The 27,893-nt window shown below is 46.1% G+C and overlaps 1 protein-coding gene across 2 annotated transcripts in view; it reads left to right on the top strand.

Moving 5' to 3' along the window:
- Positions 1–26,275, top strand: part of CD59 (CD59 molecule (CD59 blood group)) — a 152,750-nt gene extending 126,475 nt beyond the window's left edge. For both annotated transcript variants that reach the window (XM_063946255.1, XM_063946254.1), the window contains exons 2-4: positions 12,196–12,264; positions 24,119–24,223; positions 25,200–26,275. In XM_063946255.1, coding sequence (XP_063802325.1) covers positions 12,201–12,264; positions 24,119–24,223; positions 25,200–25,399 — 369 coding nt within the window. In that variant the 5' untranslated portion in view covers positions 12,196–12,200 and the 3' untranslated portion in view covers positions 25,400–26,275. The remainder of the gene's footprint in view (positions 1–12,195; positions 12,265–24,118; positions 24,224–25,199) is intronic.
- The last annotated feature ends 1,618 nt before the right edge of the window (positions 26,276–27,893 follow it).

The raw sequence follows: 27,893 nt of genomic DNA, 5'->3' as shown, positions 1-27,893 counted from the left end.
TGATGTATATATTTGTTATTAAAAGGATATGGATTCAATATATATTACAATATACAGTATACCTATAATTACATGATTACAACTCACACAGTAAGCAGTTAATACATACAGTTACAAACAGTTACATACAGTTACAGGTACATGCCAGCATACAATACCATTATCCTTAAGTTATATAAATTCATCTTTCCATATCACTCTCTCTCTCTGTAAAGTAATGCTAGGACTCCATCTTCCTCTGAGACCAAAAACAGGAACTGCCTTCCTGTGTGATCAGCAATGTGTTATCTAGTTTGGGGGAGGGGACACTCTCTCATTCATGATGAGTCACTAGTTTCTTTGTATGTGCTAATCAGGTTCAGCCTTGAAGACATCCAAAGGGCTGGCCTTAGCTTCCTGTCCACTGTCCTAATAATAGTGATTTTTAGCTTTCATACATGTAATCATAATTATCCGCTGCAATGTCCCACAACTTCACAACAAGCATCAAATGAATCTACACATCAATCTGGTTGCTTCAATAGTAAACATGACCGGTCTATCTGGTTTCGTTCAAATAATACACATACATGACATTACTTCATTATATATCATTTTAAATCATCATGATGTCTGGCGCTTGATATTATTATAATTATGTACTGTATGAGAAGTGTCGAATCCATCTTTGTGGCATGTCCGCATAAATGCGTGTTACCATATATTGCTGTGCTCGCTGCGCGTATTTGCAAGTATAGCGACTCATAATGTGTGTAGTTTGTATGTTCTCTTTATGTAATATTTTTTTGACTTCGACAGTCCACCCTTTGGCAGCAAACAATAACTGCCATCAATTATTAACATAAGAAAAAAAAATTCATACAATAATCGGTGACCTAGACACAAGTATGTGTGCATTTCGCAAATCACACACTTGACTATATTTGGGGAAGACAGGGAGGAGGACGAGATATCCTCTATATGCACTCGGCGGTCACGGGACCACTGGTTGGGTGTGGGACAACATTCAACCTATAGAGTATGCTGGGACAGTGCTTTGGCCTATAATGTCTGATTTGCGACGAACATTTCACACATACATGTACCTACGTCTTTGTACACTGATGTTTGGATTCAATTGAGGTTCTGCTGGGTAGATGAAGAAGACTCAAACAAATCGTGACAGTGACCTATAACATTTTCATGATCTACATATTCCTATCATTTTCTGAACATTATTTCCATTTCTGGAACGTATGCTAGGTCTGTTTAATCATTGAACAAGGGATATAAGTAGTGTCCTTCCTAAATAACATAAACCTTTGGAGTTCGGGGAGAGCCACTCATAAACCTTTCTTCCACATATATTAATGAGCTCTTTATCTGCAATGTGTGAATAGCCATTGTCGACTGTTCCTGATTACCTCTGAACTCCATAACTACTAGACCTTTGATTTTTCTCTGACTTTAACAAACTGATCGGCTAATCCTGGGATCCTATAAGGAGATCACTCCTTCCTACAGAACCAGTTCCAGTACCACACTCGACTCCTCATAAAAAAAACCTCGCTAAAATAGAAAATCCTGAAAGAAAATGTTTGTCAGTGGGAAAGAGAGAAAAGAGAAATAGAATAAAACAACTCTTGTTAATAACAAATCAATTACAATGACTGGTCTTTCTGCAATCCTTTAGTACGCTCAGGTAGTGTTCAACAGTGTCGCCTCTCAGTCTTCACGGACAGAGTCTCTAGTGATACGAGGTTCTCTTTGCCTTGCTCTTTGAACACACAGTTCACTTGAAACACACAGTTCACTTTGCTCTCCACCTTGCTCTTTGAACACACAGTTCACTTGGAACACACAGTTCACTTGGAGCACACAGTTCACTTGGAACACACAGTTCACTTGGAACACACAGTTACCAAACTACACAAACTCGATGAATGTGAGCAATAAACTACTTTGTCACGAGTTCTCTCCGGATCAGCGACCTTCTTGCAGTGGGACGAGTGGACCCAAGTCTCTCTTTCGGCTACTTTCACTGGGATAGTGCTGTCACCAAAACTTGGTGTGGTCCTTCCCACCTGTCTATTAGGCAACCTGAGCGTAAGAACAATCACACAGTCTCTTGGTTCACAATCAAGATAATTAGTATTTGGCATACCAGCAATCAACAGTTTCAAGTTCTTTTGTCAAGTTCTCAAATGCTGGCTCATCTCATTAAGGTACTGTACTGTCACCTCATTGGTGTATTTCTGATCATTGTGCGGATCAATCATGACATGAGGTTGTCTTCCAAAATCAACCAAAAAACACAAATACCAAAACAAAAACAAATTTCGAAGAGGGTGATTCGTTAAGTGAAGATCTGGGAGTGGTTCCGAAGCTACATAATACTTTTTTCTTTAAACTTCGCTGCGGCTCTTCAACCTGAACCCTGGTTAAACGTCCCTTACTTGAGCAACTGGCTCCCATAATTGTGGGCCTTTTCCCACAAACACCAAAATACTCAATATAAGGTGACGGTGAAAGTTCTCCGAGCGCTTTTCACCCGCTCACGCCCACGTTGGCCAGTACTACCATACACTGTCGATAGCGAAGGCAATGTACCCAACTTAGGGCTCCTATCAGACCTTACAACACCGTCTTTCGGTGGAAGTTCTGTTTGGAATATTTTCCTGAGAGAGGCAGCGAAAAATTCCTTTTCGGTATCTTTCAACTGGAATTGTTTGTAGGGTGAAATATAGAGAAATTAGATAACTATCCTTCACCCTTTCCAGTGAAGCCCACCAGGGAGATTTCCCGACGTTGTCAAAGAAAAACCCCTTTTGTCTATGCAATCACGTCTGCGTATGCTCTCCCACAGCGCATATGACACAATAGTATCACGTTTGCTGTGCAGAACACACGGACATGCGATGCAATAGCACAGCCTATAGATACTAGTTTTCTATATGCCCTACGATTGCTGTAGACCACCTAGCCTAGACCACTCCAGACCACATCAGTTCTAATCACGCAGGGTAGCGAACCCTACGCCGCCGGGCCTCTACTAACCCGGTGTTACCACTTCAGACCACTTCAGTTTCTCGGTTCAGTTCCACTCTGTCCGCTTTCACTCACTCAAATACACTTTGGTTTTTCTGTACAGAAAATTTTAATTCATTCAGATAGGCAGCTTTACCCCAGAGGCAATACAGTTTTTAAACTAAATTTAGAGTAACCTCCTTTTGAAATCTGATAGTTATGTGCTATTGTATTACATGTCTACTATCCCACCTTTGAACTAAACGACACTATTGTATAATTTGTACTTAGCGCCCGCATTCTTACGCACTTTGTGTAAACATGCGACCGTGCGTGTCCCTTACGCTGCGTGCGCAGTCCTTTACTTTGTCCGAGACACGTGTACAAAACCCTGCGTCCGCAATAAAACAAATCACACAGCTTCTATAAATGTGAGCAATACTAACTACTATTCCCCACTAGACACAACTTGTTCTGTATAAACTTTTATGCAGACCTGCGTTTGTGTCTTTACGCTTATTTCCTTAAAATACTGTTATTTCAGTTTTAACTATATAGCCACAAATGTATCCTATTTCACACAGATCTATAATGACTCTAGCAATAATCAATAATTTAAATGATGATTCAGATTGGATAGCTATCTTGCAGAACATACACTGATATAAATATACACATAATTATAATAATATTATATATATGTACCATTCACTGGTCTCCTATGAGACTCATTTACCGATTCAGTGCTTCTAATTTGCATATCAACAGAGGTTCATATACCTGTTCAAGAGGGTAGTGGGACAGGTTAATTAACATTTCAATGGCTATCCCAAACTAGCAAGCAGATTTAACTAAATCCTGGAGGAAAAAGAAAAAAAACTTTGTTTATATTTGTGTGTAATTCTTAAATCAAGTATTCATCTCACTATTAACTCTCACTAGGCCCAATTGAAACTATTTGTAATTGACTATGGCATGGGTTAAATAAATGCATTGGTAACTCATAAATGGTGTTTGATGTGACCAAGGAAAGCTGATTGTTCTGAGCAGAGTGAAAATCAGCTATTTAGAAAATGACCTTCCTAAGATGGCCACTGCTCCTCCCCCCTTCCACATCCATGAGGATTACACAAAATGGTGGACAGACCATGTGGTTAGTCCAAAATGGAGGACAGACCATGCGGCTTCCTTTGTCACAAAGAAATCACACACCATACAAGCACCAGAAGTTATTTTAGGCCTGAGTTAAAACAAAAAAAACAACAAAAAAAACTATATCAAGGCTATGCAGCAACTTTTAAACCTACTTAACAGATAAACAATCCAATCTGAATCAAACACAATATGACTTATTTGAACCTTGTTTTGAAACAATAAAAATACATTTTAGCATCTTAAATATTATGAGAAACGCATTGTCCCTTGAAATTTCATATCATTGGCTTACTGATAACACAACAATACATTAACGTGGATGTTATTTTCATCAGCTTCGCGATGCGTCCATCGGAGCCGGTCAATTACAGCCGCGTTTGTAATGTACAGTGCATCATTAAGACCCTGATATCCCGTAAGAGCCCTCATGTGTGAATGCCAAATTGTTTCCTCACAAATATTTAAAATACCCGCTCTAATATATATTGTAAACGTCTGCACATCTTATTACCATGTGCCATGAATGTGCACTATACATAGCAAAACACTGCATCCCATAAGAGAAAACAATACACCCACACATTATCTGAGTTCCAAAGCTCATTGATGTATAGATTTGTTATTAAAAGGATATGGATTCAATATATATTACAATGTACAGTATACCTATAATTACATGATTACAACTCACACAGTAAGCAGTTAATACATATAGTTACAGTTACATGCCAGCATACAATACCATTATCCTTAAGTTATATAAATTCGTCTTTCCATATCACTCTCTCTCTCTCTCTGTAAAGTAATGCTGGGACTCCATCTACCTCTGAGACCAAAAACAGGAACTGCCTTCCTGTGTGATCAGCAATGTGTTATCTAGTTTGGGGGAGAGGACTCTCTCTCATTCATGATGAGTCACCAGTCCCTTTGTATATGGTAATCAGGTTCAGCCTTGAAGACATCCAAAGGGCTGGCCTGAGCTTCCTGTCCACTGTCCTAATAAGAGTGATTTTTAGCTTTCATACATGTAATCATAATTATCCGCTGCAATGTCCCACAACCTCACAACAAGCATCAAATGAATCTACACATCAATCTGGTTGCTTCAATAGTAAACATGACCGGTCTATCTGGTTTCGTTCAAATAATACACATACATGACATTACTTCATTATATATCATTTTAAATCATCATGATGTCTGGCGCTTGATATTGTTATAATTATGTACTGTATGAGAAGTGTCGAATCCATCTCTGTGGCATGTCTGTGTAAATGCGTGTGTTACCATATATTGCTGTGCTCGCTGCGCGTATTTGCAAGTATAGCGACTCATAATGTGTGTAGTTTGTATGTTCTCTTTATATCATTTTTTTTTACTTCAACAATATATATATATATATATATATATATATTATAATATAATTAGGTCTATTCGTAAAAAAGAGACCGTCTTCAGTGGGATTACTTTCAGGGTGGTTAGAGAAGTATCTCTAATTATTGCTGAGAGGTAACGTTTGCTGTGATTGTGTAATAGTTTGGCTTATTTTTGTATGTGCAGTATGTAAACCGACAATGGGCAATCTGATGCACCTCGAGGGCCACATTGGGGGGCCCCTGATCATCAAGAGGGCCGCACATTGCTCCAACACTCAGTAAAAAGTTAATACATTAGGGCCTAATTCAGCAAGGATCGCAAATCGTCAACATTAGCAAAAAGTGTAAAAACGCAAATTCTGCAACTTAAATAGCAAAAACTGAGGGGAAAAAAACAATTTCTGAGACTTAGCAAAAACTGAAAAAAAGGGCACTATGCGCTCTGGTGAGTGAAACTGCAATGTGATTGTCAGCAGCCTCTTGTAAAAGGGAATTGCCAATCCCTTATCACACAAAAGTATCAAACAAAAAAAACCAAGTGGCGCTTGACAATCATATAATAAGAAACATTTATTTAATGTACATAAAATACAATATAGCAACCTCCCGGGGGTATGATAGAATATTAAAACATCACAATAATATTAATGAACAATGCGATGTGGCTAAACACCTGATATGTGATAATGGCACCAATTAGAAGCAAATATTAAAAGCTCATTTACCGATATTACTAAAGGTGTCCCGGATTGTGCAGAGTTCAAAGTGTACACTGAGGTGTACAGCTGCAAGATAACTTCCAAATGGATAGCTCACAGTTATATGCTTATAGAATTTTACATGTAGCACAAAGTAAATGCGTTATTCAGCCAGTGTGAACAAAGGAAATAATGAGTATGGATACATGCACCTGTTAGCAAAAACTGCGTATGCACTACAAAAAGTAGGCGTGTAGGGGGCGTACTAAAGGGCTGGACTCGCAAATAACTACGATCAGGGGCGTGTTGCGGGGCGTGTTGTGGGCGTATGCTGATGGGCGGTGGGTGGTGCATTCGCAATTTTTACAACAGATCGCACATTTATGGTGTGCAGTTTCTGAGCGACTACAGGTCACAAATTGACCTCAGTTGTAGACTGCATGTATACTGCAATCATTGCTTCATTACACCCAGGTGATACACCTCACACCTCAGACCACAAATCACTTCATTCAGCTGTATTGGAACTTAGAAACATGTAAGGTATTGTGTAACTCTGCAACACATGTTGATTGTGAAAATATATGTTACTAACCGATTTGTGTTTACACTTACTAACAATCGAGGTTTGACAACTACACTATGTGATAGAAGCAAATGTAAAATAACCTTTACAAGCATTTTGCCCAGTAGTATCTGCTGAATGAGATTTAGCTTCCGAACAGTTTTTTTTTTAAACATAGCATACCCACATACATTTTTTTTATTTTTTTATTTGTGCGCTACACACACAAACATATGTTAAAGAACAGCAACACCATCTTTTTATTTTCAAGTTTTGCAAATTCTGCTCCATTTGTATACATATTGAAACAAATCTTTACACATAATTCCTTAAAGTAAGGTATGTAAATAACAGCAAATAAACAATAATATTTAATGTTTGACCACTTCACAATCAAAAATGTTTTTTTTTTTATATAAAATTTTTACTGTTTCCGAATTAAAATATTTTGACTCCAAAAAAAGTGTGTTTTGTTTAAAACGTCTCCTGTATATTAGCCCAGATCTGTGACTCTGTGCCTGGGTCTCTAACGCTGGGTGGAGTCACAGCACTGGGCGGAGTCAGCTGCATCTGCAGGGAAACACACCATGGCCTGTGCCAGTAGAACACTACCTACAGTTTTTAAGAGGTGGTCAGCGGGAGCAGCAGGTACAGAATCCTGCCACCATCAGCAGGGAGGGAATACAGCCAAAAGGACACGTGCAAAAACCAACTGGATGGACGCCGCACCTTGCCCGGCAACACACTATACACCCACACCCCGACCTGCACCCATACCCCACGCCGGGGACCCTTCCCTCCTGCAACCCTGTTACCAGCTAACACATCCAGCCAGTGCGGGGTCATGCTGACCCGGAACACACCGTATGCACAACGGCACACGACCCTCACACTGCCCAAACCCCATTGCTGCTCACACGGAGAACCCTGCCACTACCAGCACCATGCTCCTCTCAGTAGAGACACAATGGCTGGCAGCTGACATCCGCAGCGCAGACGAGCGGCTCCTTTCACCAGCCACACACAGACCCCCACACCCTGCCTTACACCCGCACCCCACGCCGGGGACCCCTCCCTCCTGCAACCCCGCCACCAGCTACCCCATGCAGCCAGTGGAGGGTCATGCTCGCTGTCTGCGAAACACGACCCGCACACTGGACAAAGCTCATTGCTGTACATACAACAAAGCCTGACACTGCAACCACGCTGCTCCACACTGTGCGCCCGCCGCTCCACACTGTGCGCCCGCCGCTCCACACTGTGCGCCCTAGGCTTCCCCTTTGGGTGCTATGGAATATCTGCCCTCCCCTATTATTCTACTTTGACCTATGAGACTAAAATCCTTTTAGGTTAAAAAAGTTCCAGCTGCATAAAATTACTATACTTTCCCAGCGGTTTTCCCAGATTCCACGGTCACCCCAGCTCTCACCTTTTGTACATGGGTTGGATGGAAATGTGCATAGATAAGGAGGGTAGAGCTGACACGTTGTTCTCAGTTTGGCTCCCATATGTCCACTTCTTATCACCCCAGATTAGATGGACCCTTCAGGCATAAATCCATTTAATGCTGTTGTCCAGTCTAGCATCTTTAGCTGATGGAACTCCTCCTGTTTGTCTCTGACACTGATGTTGAATGTCAGACATTGCGGTTATTGACTCACAATTTAGAGCTCCCGTGCATTGTTAAGGTTGTTCGATGTTTAATTACAAATGCTGGGCATACACGCTACCATTATCTGGCCGATCAACCCGATATCAGCAGATCAAGTCAGATAATTGCAGCATGTATGGACAGCCGACCCAAAAATATTGTTAGGTCGGGCATGCTGGATCTTCCGATGCGAAATTTTCATAGCGTCATGTCGGCCGCATTGGGCAGTGTATGCCCTACCGCAGCCAGCCGATGGATAGTTCCCTGTTCCTTCATATGGGAAGGAATGGGGAAATGCCTCCTCCCCAGGGGCGGGTCATCAATATTACATGACATACACGGTGAGAGATCTCGCATGGGAAGGAACTGGGTAACTTCTCCCTGTGGGCGGGGCACCGATATCACGTGACATACACTGTGTGAGATCACACATGGGAAGGAACGGGGAAATGTCATACACTAAGAGGAGATGCGGGCTGGTGGCAGTAATGGGAGATACGGGCTGGTGGCAGGAAGAGGAGATGGGGCTGGTGGCAGTAAGAATAGATACTGTCTGGTGGCAGTAAGAGGAGATGGGGGCTGGTGGTGGTAAGAATAGATGCTGTCTGGTGGCAGTAAGGGGAGATGCAGGCTGGTGGCGGTAAGAGTAGATGGGGGCTGGTGATGGTAAGAATAGATACTGTCTGGTGGCGGTAAAAATAGATACTGTCTGGTGGCGGTAAGAATAGATACTGTCTGGTGGCGGTAAAAATAGATACTGTCTGGTGGCGGTAAGAATAGATACTGTCTGGTGGCGGTAAGAATAGATACTGTCTGGTGGCGGTAAGAATAGATACGGGCTGGTGACGGTAAGGGTAGATTCGGGCTGGTGGTGGTAGGAATAGATACTGTCCGGTGGCGGTAAGGGTAGATTCGGGCTGGTGGCGGTAAGAATAGATACTGTCTGGTGGCAGTAAGGGGAGATGCAGGCTGGTGGCGGTAAGAGGAGATGGGGGCTGGTGGCGGTAAGAATAGATACTGTCTGGTGGCGGTAAGGGGAGATGCTGGCTGGTGGCGGTAAGAGGAGATGGGGGCTGGTCGCGGTAAGAATAGATACTGTCTGGTGGCGGTAAGAATAGATACTGTGTGGTGGCAGTATGGGGAGATGCGGGCTGGTGGCAGTAAGAGGAGATAGGGGCTGGTGGCGGTAAGAGGGGATGGGGGCTGGTGGCGGTAAGAATAGATACTGTCTGGTGGCGGTAAGAATAGATACTGTCTGGTGGCGGTAAGAGGAGATACTGGCTGGTGACAGTATGGAAGTATGGAGAGATGGGGGCTGGTGGCGGTAAGAGGAGATGGGGGCTGGTCGCGCGGTAAGAATAGATACTGTCTGGTGGCGGTAAGAATAGATACTGTCTGGTGGCGGTAAGGGGAGATTCGGGCTGGTGATGGTAAGAATAGATACTGTCTGGTGGCAGTAAGGGGAGATGGGGGCTGGTGGAGGTAAGAGGAGATGGGGCTGGTGGCGGTAAGAATAGATACTGTCTGGTGGCGGTAAGAGGAGATACTGGCTGGTGACGGTAAGGGGAGATGCTGGCTGGTGGCGGTAAGAGGAGATGGGGGCTGGTCGCGGTAAGAATAAATACTGTCTGGTGGCGGTAAGAATAGAAACTGTGGTGGCAGTATGGGGAGATGCGGGCTGGTGGCGGTAAGAGGAGATAGGGCTGGTGGCGGTAAGGGTAGATTCGGGCTGGTGGTGGTAGGAATAGATACTGTCTGACAGTAAGAGGAGATGCGGGCTGGTGGCGGTAAGAATAGATACTGTCTGGTGGCGGTAAGGGGAGATGCGGGCTGGTGGCGGTAAGAATAGATACTGTCTGGTGGCAGTAAGAGGAGACGAGGGCTGGTGGCTGTAAGAATAGATACTCTGGTGGCGGTAAGAGGAGATGCGGGCTGGTGGCGGTAAGAATAGATACTGTCTGGTGGCAGTAAGAGGAGATGGGGGCTGGTGGCGGTAAGAATAGATACTGTCTGGTGGCGGTAAGAATAGATACTGTCTGGTGACGGTAAGGGTAGATTCGGGCTGGTGATGGTAAGAATAGATACTGTCTGGTGGCAGTAAGGGGAGATGGGGGCTGGTGGCGGTAAGAGGAGATGGGGCTGGTGGCGGTAAGAGGAGATACTGGCTGGTGACAGTAAGAGGAGATGCGGACTGGTGGCGGTATGAATAGATACTGTCTGGTGGCAGTAAGGGGAGGTGGGGGCTGGTGGCGGTAAGAGGGGATGGGGGCTGGTGGCGGTAAGAATAGATACTGTCTGGTGGCGGTAAGAGGAGATGCAGGCTGGTGGCGGTAAGAATAGATACTGTCTGGTGGCGGAAAGGGGAGATGCGGGCTGGTGGCGGTAAGAATAGATACTGTCTGGTGGCGGTAAGAATAGATACTGTCTGGTGGCGGTAAGAGGAGATACTGGCTGGTGACAGTAAGGGGATATGCTGGCTGGTGGCAGTAAGAGGAGATGCGGGCTGGTGGCGGTATGAATAGATACTGTCTGGTGGCAGTAAGGGGAGGTGGGGGCTGGTGGCGGTAAGAGGGGATGGGGGCTGGTGGCGGTAAGAATAGATACTCTGGTGGCAGTAAGAGGAGATGCGGGCTGGTGGCGGTAAGAATAGATACTGTCTGGTGGCAGTAAGAGGAGACGAGGGCTGGTGGCTGTAAGAATAGATACTCTGGTGGCAGTAAGAGGAGATGCGGGCTGGGGGCGGTAAGAATAGATACTGTCTGGTGGCAGTAAGAGGAGATGGGGGCTGGTGGCAGTAAGAATAGATACTGTCTGGTGGCGGTAAGAATAGATACTGTCTGGTGGCGGTAAGGGTAGATTCGGGCTGGTGATGGTAAGAATAGATACTGTCTGGTGGCAGTAAGGGGAGATGGGGGCTGGTGGCGGTAAGAATAGATACTGTCTGGTGGCGGTAAGAGGAGATACTGGCTGCTGACAGTAAGGGGATATGCTGGCTGGTGGCAGTAAGAGGAGATGCGGGCTGGTGGCGGTATGAATAGATACTGTCTGGTGGCAGTAAGGGGAGGTGGGGGCTGGTGGCGGTAAGAGGGGATGGGGGCTGGTGGCGGTAAGAATAGATACTGTCTGGTGGCGGTAAGAGGAGATACTGGCTGGTGACAGTAAGGGGAGATGCTGGCTGGTGGCGGTAAGAGGAGATGGGGGCTGGTGGCGGTAAGAGGAGATGGGTGCTGGTCGCGGTAAGAATGGATACTGTCTGGTGGCGGTAAGAATAGAAACTGTGTGGTGTCAGTATGGGGAGATGCGGGCTGGTGGCAGTAAGAGGAGATGGGGCTGGTGGCGGTAAGAATAGATACACTCTGGTGGCGGTAAGGGTAGATTCGGGCTGGTGGTGGTAGGAATAGATACTGTCTGGTGGCAGTAAGACAGATGCGGGCTGGTGGCGGTAAGAATAGATACTGTCTGGTGGCAGTAAGGTGTGATGCGGGCTGGCAGCTGAGATCTGCTAGAGATGCGGCCTGGTCAGCGGTAACGGGAATCTTGGCAGTCAGCCCTGCATGCCACTGTGCGTGTGTAACCCATTTTTTGCTGGTGTATAGTGAAGTCTCTCTGGTGGGGTCTTTAGTAGATGGGAGAAGCCCTAACGCTGGAGAGAACACGCCCATTTTCTACCTATAATAAATAGTTCAATGTTAAACTTACTGTTAGATCTATTAGAACTGTCTCTGACATGCCACTTCTGTTTAGGAACCATGAACAGTACTGGAAGTGTCGCCCTTTCTCTGGCCCTTGTTTTGCTCACACTGTGTGCAACAGGTAACATTGCTTTTCTGTATTTCTAGATTTATGTTTTTGATTTCTTAATTTTTATTTATTTCTTAAAAAAAATAAAAATAATTCCCACTTGATTTGTTTTTCTATTTTTCTAGCATCCATAAGGGATATTGGGGGAAACTAGTACGATGGGGTATAGACACGGTCCAAAGGAGCCAGTGCACTTTAAATTTCTTCACTGGGTGTGCTGGTATTTCTCCCTCTCTGTGTATCTCCTATCACAGTAGGAAAAGCAGGTTTCCTTTATAACTATCTGTGTGTAAGTGTATGTGTTTGTACTTACTGTGAATATGGGTAAGCACAAGCTGTGCAGTGTATTACCCCTTTCACATCTCCAATACTGGATCCTACCCGGGAATTGTAAACGGGTCCTCTCCTACCCCTTTTGGCTGGCTGTCTGACCCGGCAATATGCCGGGTCGGTTGCCATAGCAGCGGGGGGTGGAGCCGGCAGCGGAGGTGGAGGCGGCGCTGGGAGATGAGCTCATCTCCGTACCGCCTCTCCCTATCTAGTAATCTATTTACGCAGCCGCTGACCCGGTATTCAACACTGCTTATAACCCGGGTTGAATTACCGGGTCAGACGACCCGGGAATTTGGACTTGGCGCTTTCACATCGCACACTGACCTGTGTCGACACGCCAATATGCCGGGTCGACAATGGCTTATTTGTGCGATGTGAAAGGGGTAGAAGTCACACCAGATTCTTTCCATTGGGTAATGACTCTGTTTTCTGTGAGCAATGTAGTCAATCTTCACAAATTAGTGAAAAGGTTGGGGGAAAGGGCACAGAGCCCACTGGCTAGGGTCTCTTAAAAGTATGATGTCTGATATGTCATCCCAGCTCACTGCTAATGTGCAGAAGTCTCAGCTACTACAAAAGGCTGTTGCAGATTTAGCTGCTAGGGCAGATGCACTTTGCGCACTTTCCCATTTGCTCCTCAAGGTAGAAAATTTGGCGAGGAACTCCCTGGGGTGGATGTCTCTGTCTTTCGCCTGTCTGAAAAGGCGGTGCTGCCTGCCCCAGGCTCCTTTACCCTGAAGGATCCTGGGGATAGAACAATAGAAACTACCCTAATATCTATATACACTGCAGCAGGCCTTTCCCAAAGACCGGTCATTGCGGGTTGCTGGTTGACCCATGCCATTCATTCTTGGGCCATGCAAATTCTGGGGAGCCTCTCGTTGGATATGCCCTTAGTTATCCTCCTGAAATACATTCAGGACACTACTCGTGTCCTCTGTGATTCCCTCAAGGAGATGGAGAACATCAATGCTCAGACGTTGGCCATGGCGGCGTCGGCGCACAGGGCATTGTGGTTGCGTCAGTGGATTGCAGACGCAGAATCCAAACTTAATGTGGAGTCCCTCCCCTTTTTTGGGGAATGGATTTTTGGGGTTGAGTTGGATGCCTGGATTTCCAAGGTTACTGCCGAGAAATCCACATTTCTCCCCTCTGGGGCTCCGCTGGCGAAACATTCCTATCCGGGACCGTCTGTCCAGTACTTTCGGTCTTGCACATTCGATCAAAGGCCAGAGGTGCCTCCAATGCGGCTAGAGGTACCAGAGGTAAGTCCAGGAAACCTGCAAGTACCAGTCCTCAGGAACAGTCCACCAGTTCTGCTTCCACTAAAGCCTCGGCGTGACGTTGCCAACCCACCCCGAGGGGATCTCGACTGCGTCACTTCAGCCGCGTCTGCCAGAATGCCTGGGTCAGGGAGCTCATTTCTCAGGGCTACAAGCTGAAGTTCGACAGTACTCCATACCCTCCCCCCAACGATTTTTCAGATGAAGCTTACCAGCTTTGGAGGATATGCAAATTACTTTCAACAGACTATCCAAAAATTGGTCCAATCCCACGTCACTGTTCCAGTATCTCTACAGCAACGCAGAAAGGGGTTTTACTCAAACCTGTTTGTGGTGCCGAAGCCAGACTGTTCGGTCAGACCCATTCTGAATCTGAAAGCCTTTACTCTTAATTTAAAGGTGTTCAAGATGTAATCCCTGCATGCAGTAACTGCGGGCCTGGAAGACCAGGAATTTATGGTTACCTTGGATATGTCACGAACCGATCTCTCACCTCTGCGGGTTCTGGGGTCCATCCGTTGCCGGTGCGGTTGCTTGCGGTGCTGTGCGGCCGTGTGGAGACGCGGCGTGGTCAGTGGCACAGGTGATGCAGGATCTGGGAGTGCGGGGACCAAATGGCCAAAGGCACCGCTGTGTGTCTGCAGTATAGGAGGCGGCCATGTTGGAGACCAAATGAGCACCAGAGAGCACTTGTGAAACACCTGTGGGTAAGTGTTAGCCAATCCCGTGCTGGTGCTGCCTTTAAGTAGGCTGGGATTATGTTACTCTGAGCCAGTGCTTTGTTGTATCTATTCTATGCCCTAGCTCTGTGCTCTCTCCGTGCATTCCCGTGTGATTCCCGTGGTCCAGATATCGCCTCCGCTCCCAGAGGTCTGCCTGCAGCCTTCACTGCTAAAGATCCACCAGCTCCCTGCTGTGCTGTCAGTCAATCGATCTCCCAGTGGCAAACAAGTGGATTTCCAGAGTCTTGTGAGAGGTTACCCTGTCTGCCTGCTTCAATCACACAGCCTTTGGAGGATTCTACTAAAATCAGCTGTTCGTTTGTTCTGCTCTAAACTTAACCCATTCATCACCATTGTCGTCTGCTGCAGTTTCACGGTGCTGTGTTATCTTCAGAACTCGCAAGTAACCCATTTCAGTACTGTATTTTCTGTGTTGCTGCAATCAAGGACAATTCTTCACAGCCTCTCAGTTTAATCTTTAAGCTTCAGTACAAGTCTCTACAGTTACTCATTTATGTCTGCAATATCCAGTTAAACACTCTCTTTACAGTCTGACATCAATCATTGTTTCTTTTGGACAATTCATAATTCATTCACAAGCCTGTTTAAAACTCAGTTTTATGAACATTTCCTCAATGTATCTTTAAGACTGTTCCTGCTTATCATTCTACCACTCTATGCAATACGTCAGTATATTTATATGGTGATTAATAACTTGTCATTTAACTCCTTACTGGAATTGTTGCCTTTTAATAAATATATGAAACGGAACTTTCTTCGTCCTCCCTGCTTTCATCATACCCCAGCACCTACACCTTTGGTTGGTCCAGGGTTAACGGATTCACAAAAACACTCGGTCCTGACAGGATATCAAGGACGCCTATCTCCACATTCCGATTTGGTCTCCTCATCCGGCATACCTGCGGTTTGCCCTGCTGGACGATCACTTCCAGTTCCAGGCAGTAACCTTCAGCCTGTCAACAGCACCGCGGGTATTCACGAAGGTGATGGCGGAGATGATGCTTCAACTGGATCCAAGGGATAAATGTGGTGCCTTATCTAGACGATCTCCTGATAAAGGCAAGATCCAGGGAACTTTTGTTGCTGCATATCGACCGCACCATCCGTCTTCTGTCCGACCATGGGTGGATCCTCAACTTACAGAAGTCCCACATGGAGCCAACTCAGAGGCTCCTGTTCCTGGGGATGTTGCTGGATACTGTGGCACAGAAGGTGTTTCTACCAGAGGACAAGGCGAGAACACTTCAGGAGATGGTCCACATGGTGCTCCGACCTGCTCAAGTTTCCATCCATCTTTGCATCAGATTGTTGGGGAAGATGGTCACCTCATACAAGGCGATCTAATATGGGAGGTTCAATGCCAGAACATTTCATTTGGATCTCCTGAGCAAGTGGTCCGGATCACCTCTCCAGATGCACTGGATAATTCGGCTGTCGCCTCAGTCCAGGATTTCCCTCCTGTGGTGACTTCAGTCCTCCAATCTCCTGGAGGGCAGGAGTTTCAAAATTCAGGATTGGACCCTCCTCACGACGGATGCGAGTCTGCGAGGATGTGGAGCTGTCACCCAAGGATGCAGTTTCAGGGCAGGTGGTCTTCCCATGAAAGCCTCCTTCCAATCAACATTCTAGAACTTTGGGCGATCTAGAGTGCTCTACTTCAAGCGTCTCCTCTACTCAAGGAGGTACAGTCGGACAACGCCACGGCGGTGGCGTAGATCAATCGACAAGGAGGAACAAAAAGCAGAGCCTGCAAGTGAGAGGTGTCAAAGATACTCCTCTTGGCGGCAAGAAATTCAAGAGCCATGTCAGCAATCTTCATTCCGGGTGTGGACAACTGGGAGGCGGACTTCCTGAGTCATCTTGATCTCCACCTGGGGGAGTGGGGTCTCCACCCTCTGGTGTTCCAGCAGATCATCGAACGGTGGGATTGCCCACAAATAGACATGATGGCTTCTCGTCTCAACAAGAAACTTCCCTGGTATTGCTCACGGACCAGGGACCCTCAGGCGAGGGCAGTGGATGCACTGGCGTCTCCTTGGCCGTACTGGCTGGTCTACCCATTTCCTCCGATCCCATTGCTCCCAAGAGTGCTGAGGCGAATCGGGAATCAAGGTGCCCAGGCAATTCTGATTGCCCCGGATTGGCTTCGGAGGGCGCGGTACGCGGATCTTCTGGACTTTCAGTGACTTCGTTTGGAGGTTGAGCGGAACATCCTAGCTCACAAGGGCCTTTTTCAAAAAGGTTATTGCAACCATGGTCTAGGCCAGGAAACCTGTGACGTCGAAACACTATCATCATATCTGGAGGAGATATGTCTCTTGGTGCGAGGAATGCACGTTTCCGCCTGCAGAGTTTCACTTTGGACGTTTCCTATGTTTCCTGCAGGCTGGTGCGGATAAGGGCTTACATCTGGGTTCCATTAAAGTCCAGATTTCAGCTCTCTCCATTTTTTTTTCAGAAGAAATTGGCAGTATTGGCAGAAGTTCAGACCTTCTTGCAAGGGGTACTCCACATACAACCTCCCTTTGTGCCGCCTACGGCACCCTGGGATTTGGATGTAGTGTTGAAATTTCTACAGTCCTCCAGGGTTGAACCTCCGATGACTGTAGAAGACAAGTACCTCACGTGGAAGACAGTGATGTCACTGGCCCTGTCTTCTGCTCGACGTGCATCAGAATTGGGGGCCTTATCGTGTAAAAGTCCCTACTTGGTCTTTTACGAGGACAGAGCGGAGCTCCGGACTAGACAGCAGTTCTTGCCGAAGGTTGTCTCCGCATTTCATCTGAATCAACCTATTGAAAATCCGTCCAGCTCTGACACTTCTCCTCCGGCATTGGATGCTGTGCGGGCCTTGAAGATCTATGTCAAGCGCACAGCTCGGGTCAGAAAAACGGATTTGTGCTGTATGATGTGCAGAAAAAGGGTTGTCCTGCTTCTAAGTAGTCCATTGCTCATTGGATTCGGCTTACTATCCAACAGGCCTATGTGTCGGCAGCCTTACCTGTTCCACAGTCTCTGAAGGCCCACTCTACAAGATCAGTGGGCTCTTCCTGGGTGGCTGCCCATGGTGTCTCGGCTTTGCAACTATGCTGAGCTGCTACCTGGTCAGGGAAGAACACGTTTGTGAAATTCTACAAATTTGATGCCCTGGCCAAAGAGGATACCCAGTTTGGGCAGGCGGTGCTCCAGAAGTCTCTGCACGTTCCCGCCCGTTTTTGAAGCTTTGGGACGTCCCCATCGTACTAGTTCCCCCAATATCCCTTATGGATGCTAGCAAAAATGGGAATTTAATACCTACCGGTAAATCCTTTTCTCGTAGTCCATAAGGGATATTGGGCGCCCGCCTCAACCTCAGTGGGTTGACTTTTTTTCTGCAGGTTCTCTCTTCTGTGGTTACCTATTCAGCTGTTGCTGTTGTTGTTACCAGCCGTTGCTGGTAGTTGTATGTTAGTGGTGGCTGGTGTGTAAATCTCGCCACTCATTGTTATCATATTTCCTTATCTCATATATGTCCTTTCTCCTTCAGGCACGTTTTTTTACCTATAACTGCCTGTGGGAGGGGCATAGAGGGGAGGAGCCAGCACACCCAGTGAAGAAAGTTTAAAGTCCACTGGCTCCTTTGGATATACCCCATCGTACTAGTTTCCCCCAATATCCCTTATGGACTACGAGAAAAGGATTTACCGGTAGGTATTAAAATCCTATTTTTGCTGCTGAACCTTCCAGGGAATGTTTCTATCTTTGTGGAATTACTCTAATATTGGGGTGTGGTACAGAAGTTAGACACTATAAAGATAGACAGTCATTTGGTCTACACCATAGGGTCAAAGGTCGACACAAAAAACTATTTGTTATTTTGCATTTTTAAACCCTTTTTTTATTTTTTATTATAAGCAAAATTTGGGGAAATGCGTTCCCTCGCGAGCACGCTTCACTCGCAACAAGGTTACTGAAGGTAATAGTATGTGGCATGGATAGTAAATAAGGAAAAAGTCGTAAAAAGAAAACCTAAAAACCCTATTGACCCTGTCGACCTTTTGACGCTGTCAAGTCTATGGTGTCGACCTATTGACTGTCCACCTTTTAACTGTCTACCAACAACCTCCCCTAATATTGTATCAGAATTACTGTAAGTATAAAATTTTATGTTTTACCAGAACCTTTAATAGAGTTTAGGTAAAAGTGTTTTCTGTGTGTAAGATATTGTGTTCAATTCTTGCTGGAAACTGCAGTCTTGTCGGAAAGACTTTTTTAGGTCGGAACCTGTTCCGACCTATTCAATCCTGCCTCAGATTTTAGGACAAATTGGGAATTCTGACTTGTCGGAAAACACGTGGATCGTCGGAATAGCTGCGGATCCCCATGTGTTTTGTCGGATTCCGCGGCCAAATTTGACAGGTTTTGGCCCTGTTTCCGACAATGTCAATCCGACTTTAAATAGGATTTTGGTACATACCGGTAAATCCTTTTCTCATAGTCCGTAGAGGATGCTGGGGTCCACATTAGTACCATGGGGTATAGACTGGTCCACCAGGAGCCACTGGCACTTTAAGAGTTTGAGAGTGTGGGCTGGCTCCTCCCTCTATGCCCCTTCTACCAGACTCAGTCTAGAAACTGTGCCCGTGGAGACGGACCTCTTCGAGAGAAGGATTTAACACAGATAGTGGCGAGATTCACACCAGCTCACACATACAAGGCACGTCAAGCCAACTTGCTTGAAACTCAGCAACTGCTGAAACATTACTTACCAAGTAACAATGCAGTACTCAACTAAAACGAAGTTGTACTGAACCAAATAACATTTGTAGGAAAACGAAGCGCTGGGCGGGCGCCCAGCATCCTCTACGGACTACGAGAAAAGGATTTACCGGTAGGCACCAAAATCCTATTTTCTCTTACGTCCTAGAGGATGCTGGGGTCCACATTAGTACCATGGGGATGTACCAAAGCTCCCAGAACGGGAGGGAGAGCGCAGAGGCTCCTGCAGAACTGATTGACTGAACTTCAGATCATCAGAGGCCAAAGTATCGAACTTGTAAAACTTTGCAAACGTGTTCGACCCAGACCAAGTAGCCGCTCTGCAAAGTTGCAATGCCGAGACACCCCGGGCAGCTGCCCAGGAAAACCCCACCTTATGAGTAGAGTGGGCCTTATTTTGGACACTGCAATCCAGAATAAGCGTGCTGGATAGTGAACCTAATCCAGTGAGAAATAGTCTGCTTGGAAGCAGGGCACCCAATTTTCTTGGGATCATATAGGACAAACAGTCCGATTTTCTGTGACAAGAAGTTTTCTTCACATATATCTTCAGAGCCCTTACAACATCCAAGTACTTTGATGTAATTGAGGAGTCAGTAGCCACTGGCACCACAATAGGTTGGTTGATATGAAATGCTGACACAACCTTCGGAAGAAACTGCGGACGTGTCCGGAGCTCAGCTCTATCTTCGTGGATACAGGATAAAGCCCCCAATTCAGACAAGCGTCTAGCAGAAGCTAAGGCCAACAACGTGACCGCCTTCCACGTAAGAAATTTGACCAATACCCCCTGTAGAGGTTCAAACCAATCCGACTGGAGGAACTGCAACACCACGTTAAGGTCCCAAGGCACCGTAGGCGGTACAAAGGGAGGTTGGATATGCAGAACTCCCTTCAAAAAGGTTTGAACCTCAGGGAGGGCAGCCAATTGTTTCTGAAAGAAAATGGATAGGGCAGAAATCTGGACCTTCACAGATCCCAACCTCAGGCCCATATCCACTCCTGCTTGCAGGAAGAGAAGAAAACGTCCGAGTTGAAACTCCACTGTAGGAAACTTCTTGGATTCACACCAAGAGACATATTTCTTCCAAATACAATGGTAATGTTTAGACGATACCCCTTTCCTAGCCTGTATGAGGGTAGGAATAACCTTCTTCGGAATGCCCTTCCGAGCAAGTATCGGGCGCTCAACTTCCATGCCGTCAAACGTAGCCGCAGTAAGTCTTCATAGGCAAACGGACCCTGCTGCAGCAGGTCCTCCCGAAGAGGAAGAGGCCTCGGCTCTTCATGCAGTAGATTCAGAAGGTCCACGTACCAAGCCCTTCTTGGCCAGTCTGGGGCAATGAGGATCGCTTGAACCCTTGTTCTCCTTATGAGCTTTAGGATTCTTGGGATGAGTGGGAGTGGTGGAAACGCGTACACTGACTGGAACACCCACGGAGACACCATGGCGTCAACTGCCACTGCCTGTGGGTCCCTCAACCTGGAACAATAACACCAAAGCTTCTTGTTGAGACGAGAGGCCATCATGTCTATTTGGGTAAGCCCCAAGGATCTGTTATTTCCTTGAACACCTCCGGATGGAGACCCCACTCCCCTGGATAGAGATCATGTCTGCTGAGGAAGTCTGCTTCCCCGTTGTCTACTCCCGGAATGAAGATGGCTGACTGCACCAACGCGTGTTTTTCTGTCCAGAGAAGTATTCTTGTCACCTCTGACATTGCCGCTCTACTCTTCGTTCCACCTTGTCGGTTTATGTAAGCCACTGTTGTTACGTTGTCCGACTGCACTTGAATGACCCGATTTCTTAGAAGAGGGGCCGCCTGAAGAAGACTGTTGTAGACGGCTCTTAGTTCCAGGATGTTGATGGGCAGGCCGGCTTCCAGGCCTGACCACCGTCCTTGGAAGGATACTCCCTGAGTGACTGCTTCCCAGCCCCGGAGGCTCGCATCCGTGGTTAGAAGGACCCAGTCCTGAATCCCGAACCTGCGGCCCTCCAGAAGGTGGGGAAATTGGAGCCACCAGAGGAGCGAAATCCTGGCCTTTGAGATCCCGACCACTTGTCCAGGAGATCCAGTTAGAAGTCCGAGCGTGGAACTTCCCGTACTGGAGAGCCTCTTAAGAGGCCACCATCTTTCCCAATAGGTGAATGCATTGATGAACAGACACCCGGGCTGGCTTCAGGACATCCCGGACCATTGCATGTATCACCAACGCCTTTTCCTGCGGAAGAAACACCTTTTGCACTTCCGTATCTAGGATCTAAGTGTGTTATGAATTTTTCTATCAGCCGGCTCCTTTAAGGCGGTAGATCCTGGAACAGGCAAAACCACCTTCTTAGAGTCTGGGCACAGATGCGTCAACAATCAGCGGGTTTTCCCATTTTTTTCCTATCCTTCTCAGGAAAAGGAAACGCCACCTGGAATTTTTTCTCAGGGTTTACCCATGCTTTTTCAAATATAGCATTCAATTCCTTTGACGCAGGGACGGTTAGCAAGGCTTTTTTATTTTCAGTGAAAAAAGCCTCTTCAACCTGCTCAGGTGTGGTATCAACATTCAACACATCCCTGATAGCCTCTATCAACAATTGCACCCCCTTTGCAAGGGATGCGGACCCCCGCAACACATCCCCATCACCGTCTGTGGTGTCAGAATCTGTATCCGTGTCGTCTTGTGTGACATGCACAAGCGCACGTGTTTGGGGGTATATAGCGGGTCGTCCTGAGGTACCAGAAAACGGCCATACTGCCATAGAGCTCTGTAACACCTGGGTTGCAGATTCATTACTAGCAACCCTGTCCGAAATCGGAGAAATCCAAGATTTGATAGAGGAAAACCACTCAGGTTCCCTCGCTGGTATCTGTGCTAAACCAGTGCTATCCTGATTATATGGAATGGGATCATCCTGGGAGAGAGACACACACACACACACACACACACACACACACACACACACACACACACACACACACACACACACACACACACACACACACACACACACTTGAGGGCAGCCAGAGTTTCCCCCCCAAGAATGGAAAGAGAGACACAGAGATTGGAGCTAACCCACACACAGCACTTTTATACCAAAGGGAGACCCCTTGTAGCGCTGATTGTGCACCTTAATAGGACACAGTCTTATTACAGCCTCCCCTCCCTTCTACAGCCCCCTGGTACCGTGTACAGATAGCTGGAGTTGCTGTGGAGGGACCTGTTCTTCCTCTCAGCGCTGTGCAGGCAGGAAAATGGCGCTGAACCACTGCTGGGTCCACTCTGAGGAGAAGCTCCGCCCCCTTAATGGCGCTGTCTTCCCGCTCTTCAAGTATTATACTGGCCTGAGGTAAAATGTGCTGGCTGAGATACGTGGACCCCGACAGTCTTCTGGACCAGTGTAGGGGGTAAGCGCTGGCCCAGAGCGCACCTCACAGCGCTGCACCATGTGCCGCTGGGCCTTCCTAGGAGCGCAGTTAATACTGCGCTCCCTCCCCGCTGCCGCCATCCTCACACCGGCCCCCCACTTGCTAGGGGGGGTCGGTGTCTCACTCACCACTTCTTCAGCACTGTAAGGGGTTGGCGTCATGCTGCTGGGGCGAGCGGTCCCCTGTGGCGGAGAACGATCCGACCCCTCTGGCGCTCAGTGTCCAGTAAGCAGAGACAGTGGCTCCGACCGCACAGGGCGGACACTGCTCACCCACTTAGTCCCTCGCTGCAAATAAACTTTTCTAGAAAGGCTCTGAAGAGCTCCCCTAGCTGTGACCGGCTCCTCTGGGCACATTTTATAAACTGAGTCTGGTAGGAGGGGCATAGAGGGAGGAGCCAGCCCACACTCTCAAACTCTTAAAGTGCCAATGGCTCCTGGTGGACCCGTCTATACCCCATGGTACTAATGTGGACCCCAGCATCCTCTAGGACGTAAGAGAAATAAAAGTCGGATTGGCATTGTCGTGAACAGCCAAATCCACCGCTCATCGAATACTCAGATGTTGGATCCTTTCCGTTGGCAAGGATCCGACATCTATTGAATACACCTGTCATCTTCACAGTTCCATTATTGAAGTTGCCGCCTCTATATGCAGTACACTGTATATAATATTACATAGGGGACTATTTACTAAACCTTGGTTGGAGATAAAGTGGACAGCTTTAAAGTACCAGCCAACCAGCTCCTGTCATTCTTCAAACCCAGCCTGTGACATGGCAGTCAGGAGCTGATTGACTGGTTTGCATCAGGTTCTGTATGTGTGTCCCACGCGTTGGTTATATGTTTGTACAGGTCTCGCGCGTTGGTTATATGTTTGTACAGGTCTCACGCGTTGGTTATATGTTTGAACAGGTCTCGCGCGTTGGTTATATGTTCGAGCAGGTCTCGCGCGTTGGTTATATGTTTGTGCAGGTCTCGCGCGTTGGTTATATGTTTGCACAGGTCTCACGCGTTGGTCATATGTTTGCACAGGTCTCACGCGTTGGTTATATGTTTGCACAGGTCTCACGCGTTGGTTATATGTTTGCACAGGTCTCGCGCGTTGGTTATATGTTTGCACAGGTCTCGCACGTTGGTTATATGTTTGCACAGGTCTCGCACGTTGGTTATATGTTTGCACAGGTCTCGCGCGTTGGTTATATGTTTGCACAGGTTTCGCGCGTTGGTTATGTTTGCACAGGTTTCGCGCGTTGGTTATATGTTTGCACAGGTCTCGCGCGTTGGTTATATGTTTGCACAGGTCTCACGCGTTGGTTATGTTTGTACAGGTCATGCTCTTGAGTGCTACAAATGCGACTACACTGCTGACAAGTGTCAGACGAAGGAAATTTGTGGATCAAATCAAGATGCCTGTATGACACTTAGCAGAACCGGTATGTATATCCTAGTAGCGTGTAATATTTGTATACATGGCATTCATTCAGTTGGACGCCTGGGCATTACTGTGATCCCTGCTGACATGAAACCATATCATTATGTATAATAGGGGAGGTGCATCTCATTCGCTAGGCGTATCTCGTACAGCTGATGATGAGCCGCCTTCTCCTCCTTTTCCCTTTTACACTTCCTGAGTGTTGCATGTCACGTTCTTGGGAATTGCCTTAGACAACAATGTTTACGTAGAAGTCACATAATATAAAGTTTAACAGATCAAATTATCCATGAGGGTCCTTCATTGAGCGCTGCTATAACCCCGATTATCTGCACACGATAACCTCACACAGAAACAAGCCAGGTAACTACCCGCAATGCACATCGATCTGAATCAATAGTGCAACCGCATGTTTAATAGATAGTAGGCAGTATGTTTCATAATTAATACTGCCCCAGTATAGTTTATTATATAAAAGTGTCGCTATATACATCCCATTCGCGGGATTACGTTGTAAAAAACATGGCGAGGAGCCCAAACGGGGTGAGATGGCACTACCCACCTAGACGGTCTATGGTACTGTGGTAGTAGAGGGGAAATCTGAAAGGAGAACAAAAACCTTGCACACCGTTCTACGCCCGCACCATGGCGCTTTAATGTTATAGAATATAAATTCCAGCCCTTTATTTGGTAAGCAGAATGGTGGTACTCCTATGCCTGACACTTCTGCTGGAAGTTGGGAAAACCACACCGTTATCCAGTCATTTTCTTATCTGTAATAGACAGAAAATCAATGTGTTGAACCAAAGGGATCGTTCCGGACATTTCATCATGTTGTAATTATCTATTTGTTACTCTGTAAATAGGCTCCGCCCACTTGCATGACATCATTCTCTGTATTTAATGCTTTCAATCTACAAGTGCACCAGACTTACTTACAGCACACACGTAATGTTTTTATCTCTGCGGTCTTCTAGCTGTGAGTGTGACCCGATATGGCTGCCGTGCCCTGGATAGGTGTACTCCGAAGGCTGTGAAGGAGGATCTGCAGATTTCAAACTTCGAGATAAGTTGCTGCCAAAGGAACCTGTGTAACAGCAGAAGTCCCATCTCCCTTCCCATGACGGCGCTTGTTCTGAGTCTGGCCACGGCCCTGCTGCTGATCTTCTCACTGTGATCCAGCCTGCCGACTGCTGCTTCCCGCACAGCGCTAGGATGTATGTCTAGAATACAAGCGCCATAAAGTTAACATTGCGGATTAAGTCTTAACCCGTGCTGATTATCACTCGCTGACCTTTCACTGCCTCTCTTGTGAACGTGTAATGTAAAGCGGAGGCGATAACAAATTAAAACTGATAAAACAAATGTATTCAATGATAAAAAGCTAATGTATCGCATTCAACCCTGTCCACCTGCTGGCGTCATCTTGGTAATTCCGACGTGTAAGACATTCTATACCAGAGGATGAGAACCTAGAATATAGTTTGAGTGTTTTGCACTCGCTGGTTGCAGTGACTTTTCATGCGGCATTATAGTTTTGCAGAAGATCTTTTTTTTTTTTTAACCCTGAATCTAAACATTACATTAATTTGGTTTGGAAACGAATTTATCCAGTAATTCTTGCACACCAACCCTCAAAATAGTTTTAGAATTGAAAAAGAAGTTTGGCGCACATCATTGTCCAGGATTACCAATTGCCGGTCAGTTTATTTGTAGTGACGGTGGCTAGTTCCCCAGAGTGTCTGCGACAAGTGGAAATCGATCCTTTCTAGATGAGGACGGGTACTGAGCAATAAATAAATGTAGTACGATAAATTGCTTAATGCTCTGCAGTTTGAGGTTTTGCACATCTTCATACATGGTTGGAAAGCTGATCCGAGGAGTTTTGTGTTAAGTGCACCTGGTATTTGCTTGATTTGTAAGGGGTTGGGTAAGAATAAAGGTATTAGGAAGGGTACAGTATTTGCTGTGAAAGGTGTAATAAATCTACCAGATGCATGCGGTGTATCCTGAATGTTTGTTTTTTCATTATTAAAGGGAAATGATTCTGAAACATGATGATGTCTTTTCATTTCATATAGAGGCTAATTTGAGACTTGTTTTGTTACCGTCTTTCCCATCTGTCCTGCGCTCCTACACAGTCACAATTTACACTGTTTTTCATTTGTAAGGTTTTTATCCAAGGGCGAGAGACCCTAATTTAGATTTGCCTAATTCAGCAAAGATGCTGGTCGCAAAGTGCCTTCACCCGATAGCTCCAGATGCACGTCTCAGGCATCACTATGAAATTTTGTATATAGATACAGCTGGAGATGAATCTCAAACTGTATATATCTGGCGCTATAAATAATAATTAATAATAAATTTACCAACTGGTGATCAATATAGAGATGGTGATATTGCGGCTGCTGAGCAAAACAGCTGGCTAGGCTGAAAAACAATATGAAACACAAACAAAAGGAATGCTCTGCGCTCCAAAAATCACTTAAAATCAATTGATTAATTAATTAAATGCAGTCTAGCATGGAGAATAATTGACTCAATGAGGCTTGACCTTTTAAAAAGAAAATATTTTATCAAACAGTTAAATACCACATAGACACATAAACCAAACAATACATAGAAGATTAGCAGTTTAAAAATTCAGAGGTTACTACCTCTAATATATGTAAGCAGAAACACTATCTATAATTGTAAACGTGCTGTTACAATAGTATACAATATATCTAAAGTGCAAAAATGGTTATCTTGAGAGAGAAGCTCTCTAGCAAAGAATGTCAAATGATTCTATCACTGGCGTCCCAGTGTAAAATCATATGGACTGTCCACAGAAGGCTCCGCATTAGCTAATAAAAAAGTTATTAGAGGCAAAAACAATAATAATTACCCCCGTGCTGGTTCCTGGAGTTTATCACAGGGTCCTGTGTGCAAATGCACGAGGTAGAGATGAAGATTTTTGGTTGATGCCTCAGTAATAATTGGAAAGCAAACTTGCTAGAATGCTCTGACCTCCGTTAGAGAAGCCGTCAATTGACCATAAGATGGTGTTATAATAGGAACTTCCCCACAAGGGACGTAATTTATTCAGCTGATGGTAGCAGTATGGAAAAGCACATCCGCTGATGGCTGGTGTTATAGTGGTCTCACTGCGGAGATCCGTTCATATCCATAGCCGCAGCAGTTTCCAAATAACAAAATGCCGTGAGTAGCTGAAATAACTTTTTACCTCACAGCGGAGGTGCGGTGCGGTTCCTAGAGGTCACTTGGCTGTAGTATGTACACCGAACGGGGTGTCGGGAGCCGAAATGGTAAAGAGCCTGTCTGCCAAATAACGGGTGTCCAATGATGAACTCGTAGAAAAGGGGCGTCAACGCGTTTAGTCTCCTAGCAACGGAGACTTCCTCAAGACGAATCACTATGAAATGATGAACACCCTAAGCCAGAGGTTCTCAAACGCGGTCCTCAAGGTGCCCCAACAGTCCAGGTTTTAAATGTAGCCCTGCTTGGCCACAAGTGACTTAATAAGCACCTCAGTCAATTTGATTTAACCATCTGTGCTGAGCCCAGGATATACCTAAAACCTGGACCGTTGGGTGCCTTGAGGGACTGCATTTGAGAACATCTGCCTTAAGCATTTTAAAGCATGTCTTTTACACAGGCCTCCTCCTCCT

This window comes from Pseudophryne corroboree, chromosome 11 (genome assembly GCF_028390025.1).
Source record: "Pseudophryne corroboree isolate aPseCor3 chromosome 11, aPseCor3.hap2, whole genome shotgun sequence".
Classification (NCBI taxonomy): domain Eukaryota; kingdom Metazoa; phylum Chordata; class Amphibia; order Anura; family Myobatrachidae; genus Pseudophryne; species Pseudophryne corroboree.
This window is presented reverse-complemented; position numbering and strand designations above follow the sequence as displayed.